General features: G+C 37.5%; 1 protein-coding gene across 2 annotated transcripts in view; it reads right to left on the bottom strand.

Annotated features, from left to right (window-relative positions):
- Positions 1-4,831: 4,831 nt before the first annotated feature.
- Positions 4,832-6,000, bottom strand: part of PSAT1 (phospholipid sterol acyl transferase 1) — a 102,864-nt gene continuing 101,695 nt past the window's right edge. For both annotated transcript variants that reach the window (XM_086485701.1, XM_086485700.1), the window contains 5 exons: positions 5,882-5,953; positions 5,584-5,752; positions 5,352-5,456; positions 5,100-5,184; positions 4,832-5,029 (listed from right to left, as the gene is read on the bottom strand). In XM_086485701.1, coding sequence (XP_086341827.1) covers positions 4,948-5,029; positions 5,100-5,184; positions 5,352-5,456; positions 5,584-5,752; positions 5,882-5,953 — 513 coding nt within the window. In that variant the 3' untranslated portion in view covers positions 4,832-4,947. The remainder of the gene's footprint in view (positions 5,030-5,099; positions 5,185-5,351; positions 5,457-5,583; positions 5,753-5,881; positions 5,954-6,000) is intronic.

Raw genomic sequence — 6,000 nt, 5'->3', positions numbered from 1 at the left:
CTAGAGTAATCATCGATGAAAGTCACAAAACGATTCTAAAAAAGAGAGTACATTGGACCACAAACATCACTATGCACAAGCTGCAATGTACAAGTAGTGTGCATTAAACCATTTTGGAAACTTAGAACGCTGCATTTTCAAAATACGACATTAATATACATGTGAATCAAAAACCGTGTGTATGCTAAATCCTCCACACATTTCTTGTACACATTGAGCTTATATAGCCCATGAAACAAAGTACCGAATGCCACAATTGTATCACCAAAACTAAGAACGTGCACAGAACATATGTCATCACAAAGTTGACTATAAGGCCAAGTTTTGCAGGTGTAGACACACACAAAAGATTGTTCCTAATCCCAAGTACGTACGAAGCCTCCAAAACTATGAAAGAGATACCACTTACAACAAGACATATAATCTTCCCAATTCCCTAACCTGGATAAGGGGCATGGTTTGTACACGCAAAAATATTCATGTTAGGGTAGTTTCAAGAGAAGTTAACAAATCACAATGAGATGTAATGTGCTTAGTTGCACCATTGTCAAAGTACTTACATGATCCACATATTTCACAATACATGGATCATGAATAGATGGGTCATAAGGACATTGCACATAAAAATCTCATTCTAAATCCTGCACAACATTTATTGAATTTGATTTAGAAGAAGTATCTACAATGGCTGCATTTGCTTCTTTCTTTTTATCCTATTTAGCCTTGAGCGCTTGAGGTATTACTTGATGACATGGCCCTTTGCCTTACATTAATTACATTTTAGTTTCTTTTCTCCTTTATTATCTGACTTCTCAGACCTATTACTATTCAAAAAATTAGCACCTATGGGAGTGTGTCTGCTACATGTAGAAGCATTGGAAGTTGCAACATTGGCATTCTTCTTTTGCTGTGTAGCAACAAATGCTTGTCCAACAACACACTACTAGCTCTATTTTTCTAGATTAGGCCTCTTGTAGAAATACAGAGACAAGACCATCAACTCCCATAATCTTTACCCTATATCACAATTCTAAAGGTGGAGGCAAGAGTTTGATTAGAATATGGCAATGTGTCAAAATTGTCTGCATAAGAGTACTGCCAGGATCATCTCACCAATGGCAATTAACTTATCATTGAGATATTTGATGCCCGTGAAAAATATATCCATATCATCCTTCTCGTGCATAACCTTGGACTCTATCTCCTTATAAAGGTAATCAAATTTTTCCAAATTTGTACCTGCATACAAAGAAGCTAGCCTATCCCATTCATGTTTTACTGTTCGTACTGAGTGAACGTGTGGAGTAATGGAATGATTAACAAAAAGCACAATTAATGCATGAAACTACACATCCTTACCATCACAATGTGCATGCTCAACATAGGCAAACAACTCTAGTAACAAAATTGCTAGAACTTGCACCATCATCCAGAGAACCCAGTCTTATATCATAACCCTACACAGTGTTCCAGATTCCTTTGCAACAAGGAAATGTTGTATCATGTATGCCCGAAGTGGGTAGTTTTTCCCACTTTATCCTTACTAGATAGCATGTAAAAAAAACATTTTTTCAGCCATGGCTGATGATGACACCTGATGCAAGAATTTCCTCGATCGAGACATGTAGACTTGTCTACTCTTCTCTAGCTTATCCTCCATAAAGTTGTGTGGAGTAAAGGTGGATAAGATGGGGAGTGAACAAGGATTTTTTCCTCAAGACATATTAGCCCCCAAGGATATTGCTCATTTATTCACCAAGGGTCCTTCAACAGGCCAATACAAGCTCCTTTGGCCAAAGTCCTAGGCTGTTTACCCTCTTGGCAGAAACTTTTGCAAGCTCAGAGTGTTGGCTTCTTGTCTACCTTCTAGAATAAAGCTCGATCTGAGTTCTTCTGGATTATTTGGTGCCAAAGGAGCGTTTCTATTTATGAGGCAGCCTACAAGAAACCTACTTTGAGAAAAAAAAAATCATGATGTTTTCTTGTAGGACAAGTAGTTTTTTTAAGGCTAAATTAAAGTATGTAGAAAAAGATGCACCATCTTAAAGGACAGTGCTCTATATTATGATTCTTTGTAAGATGAAGGGAGAGATGGAGAGATCGAGGAGGGGAACTATTTTCATTTTGAAATCTGGGCTAGAGAAATTTGAGAAAGAGATTCAAAAGGTGATAAACTGCATTCAAGAAGGCCAAGTCAGCTTCAATCCTATCAAGGTAGATTCTTATGAAACAATTATTACATGTAAAAGAGCCCATAACTTGAAGCAATCTTTCTTTATTGGGAAACATTGGGACTTCATGTGTGAAGTTCCTTTGTAAAGACATGTTTGTAGATATGTTCATCATGGCACAAAGTTACCACGTTTATACACTTTTTTAATTCTATCAAAATTCTTGAGTACAACACCATTGCAAAGACCCTTCCTTGAGGTAAGAATGTGTCATAATTTGTCACATTTTTTGGAGGGAGGTTGATATATTATGTGTAACATTTCAAGGGAGGAATGCTAAAAGAAGCGCATGTGGCATGTTGGAACAAAAAAAGGAACCTATTAAGGGGCTTCTAGTAGTTTTCACTAGCTTCATCGGAGATCAACGGTTGTTCTAACTAAATTATATACAACTCTTGTTAAACCTATGAAAATGCTCGCACACACATTGTATTCTAATCTAATGTATGAAAAGGGGTGCATGTCCAAGGGAATTATTATTCGATTATAGCCTTACTCATGCTAATAAAATTTAGCATATTTTCCGTAATTACTTACTCCATATCATGCTAACCGATTATCTCTACTCTAGAAATTTTTACACATGATTAGGCTACCTATCATGGTCCTAGACTTTCACATAATCTCCAGATTTGGGAGTCATAATGACAATTTGCTCTTTCATATATTGTTTAGAAGTTAGTTTTGTCTAACACGTACAAGCTTCATTTCTAGCAATCAAATTGATAACTTCAAGACATAAATACCTCTTAGTCAAGGCTCAAATTTGGTAGTAGTCAAGTTGACACCTCTTTGATTGAATCAAAATTATCAAGATTTGTTTTTTTTCCTCGGGGTTCAAGCTAATTACCCCAATAAACAAATTAATGATAATAAACATAATTTTAGCCCAACACATGTTTATTATTTACTACAATGCTTGAGCAAGATATGACCCATGTTTACTTAGTATATGAACATCTATTAGTGATATTGAATTGAAGAACTTTTTACGTTGATTGTCCAAGACTCATTTGAACAATGGAGCATTGTGGAAAGTGCCACTTGGCATAATATGATTGGCTTGCTTCAATTGCCACATCTTGGAGGTGGTAAACGATGGAAGAAGCACAGTTGGTAAAACTAATGATAGCTGCATGGTTGGAGAATTTTGCTACTTTGAAAGAGATTGGCAATGAAAGCTCAATAAGCAAAAGATGTGTAGGTACTTTCAATAGATACCCAAGATGCACACAAATACTTGGCCTTGTTGGTAGTATATATATATACGGAGAGCATTGGATGGACAATAATCCCTCATTCTCTTGCATTAAAAGAAGTTCATGGCCTCTCATAGATCGCTCACAAATATTCACCATTGTAATCAATTTGTACATTTAGTGTCCACGTAAGTTTACAACGAGACATCTTGCAAGTACCAATGAAAATAGCGACGATCTTAATTGTGATGCATATTGAAGAAGAGAGAGAACAGAAGAAAAATTTTCCACAATTAGAAAGAACAAGAGCATGTTGCATGGCAGAGGCAATTCTCTCTCTTGAATAACATGTCTTGAGTTCAACCCTCCTCGACGGATAGATCTTTAAGGTCTCTTGGGATAGTTTCCTACAACGTTAAAAATCCTCTTCTTCTCCTCCTCTCTCTCTCTCTCTCAAAAAAAATCTCTCTTCTAATGTTCTCCCCTCTTCTATTTCAATGCTCTCCATGGCATGTAAATTTTACTCAACTCCCAACATTCTCACGAACCATCTCAACCCACTAATAGTGCGCATGGTTACATCGTTATTACAGCACTAATTATGTGCTTGTGCATAATCCATAAGAGTTACCACATAGAAGTCAAAATGGATCACTTATTTAGGCTATGACTATGACTTGTCCTACGCGACCTTAGACTTCTTGAGCTCTTATACAATACTCTTATATAGGCTTTCCGTACAGGCTTCATTCTAGGCTAGGGTGGGTGTATTCAAAAAGATTGGCTTATTTCCAAAGGCCATGCTCAAATCTTGTGTAATATTTGTAAACACTCTTTCATGAGTGAAATTTTCTTGATGACACACACAAAGATGGGTTTCTCCATTTGGGAGTGTATGGAACTCGATAGTTCTACACTTCTGTCCCTTAAGTTGCTGGTCCACAGCATCCATCCTCACTATTGGAGTGGGCAAACTGGGAGGGGATCACAGGTTGAAGCATGAGGGCCATCCGATGCATTTACATAAATTTGGGTAGAATCCGTAAACTCCGGCAGGAAAGTAAATTCGGCATGGGAGATATGTTCCGTCAATAAGTACCCATGTCATGAGAAAACACTCACATAGGATTGAAAAATGTGCACTTTTCTTCACACAAACACCTAAAAGGTTTTTCTTTCTGTAGAGAAGTTCATACATGTGCAGCTCTAGTCAAGATACTCCTATTTCGTTAACAAAGCTACTCTAGTCAAGATACTCCTATTTCGTTAACAAAGCTACAAAAATAATATTCACCCTGAAAAATTTTGAGCAAAAGGGGAAACTTAAAATCTCTAACATAATGAAGCTACTCTGACAAACCTCCTCTACTCTTTTCCATAAAGATTGGATCACCTAAGAGGGAAAGAATGCAAAAAGCAGTTAGATTAATCATTATTGTCTTTTTACAAAAAGAATTAGAGCAGACGCCACCAGCTTTTGTTGCTGGGAAAAAAATGGTGGTGTTACATGCAGCTGTTTACAGGTAATGTTGGAATGGATTATCCAAAGAAGCTCGCAGACGGCAACTTTGCCCTAGATGCACATCACCAAACACATACCTGCAAAGTTCCAATTGTGTGAGATGGCTAATGTAATGTAATGCACTCTCATATACATCAAAAATCTAACCTGTATTCACATTGATCTGGCATGCCACATCTTGCCTTCGAGTAGTCCCAAAGGCAATCCTCATCCCTTATTGGTTCTCGCTTGACTGAAAAATGAAAAAAACATAACTATATATTGGTGAGGTTGTTCCTTCAACGATTCTCTTATCGTATGCTTTTCTGACATAGGGTGAGGAAGTGTGTGTTTTGGCACACTTCTTTTCTACCTGAAGTCAATTACCTGCTAAAGCAAACAATGACAATAAAAAATTACCTTTAGAAACAAAGCGGCGTTTGGCTTCCGGATGAAAACCGTGTGATGTCTCCAACCACAGCTCTCGGAGTAAAACTGGAAGTCGCACAATGTTTCTATGGTCAACTGTGCCACATAAAAAATAAAAACCAAAAAGGGAAAGAGCAGGGGAGGATGAGAAAAATAATCAGCAGGAGCAGTCCCAACATTGAATTCTCTTACTTTCAGACTGAAAAGAACAGCTATGTCAAACCTTTGTCAATCTCCCAAACAGCTGTACGCTTGCCAGGTATGCTATCACCATCTTCATAAAAAGTCATGTATCTCATGTTGCTATCACGCGTCATGTCCGGAACAATATCGCCTCCTTTTTCATGCTTAACATCACGAATCACTTGCACTTCCGAAGCTGTATATGCACGCTGCAGCAACAACCATACATTAAGAACTATCTTTTCATCTCTTACTACGAGTACACTCAGCAACAGTGCATGATTATGTGTTAGCCTGCAAAGGAATATGTTTCTTTCAAAACAAGCTTTTGAACGCACCTGTGGAGTTCTGGTGACATTCACAGTAGATCCTAGCCAGGTTTTGCACCAAGACAGTGAATGATAGGGTACCTTCATAAACTCGAATATAAAATCAATACGCTGAGGAAATGCTTCTA

This window comes from Adiantum capillus-veneris, chromosome 16 (genome assembly GCF_014529385.1).
Source record: "Adiantum capillus-veneris isolate H3 chromosome 16, ASM1452938v2, whole genome shotgun sequence".
Taxonomy (NCBI): domain Eukaryota; kingdom Viridiplantae; phylum Streptophyta; class Polypodiopsida; order Polypodiales; family Pteridaceae; genus Adiantum; species Adiantum capillus-veneris.
Note: the sequence above shows the minus strand (reverse complement) of the source record. Positions and strands in the feature narration are given on the sequence as shown.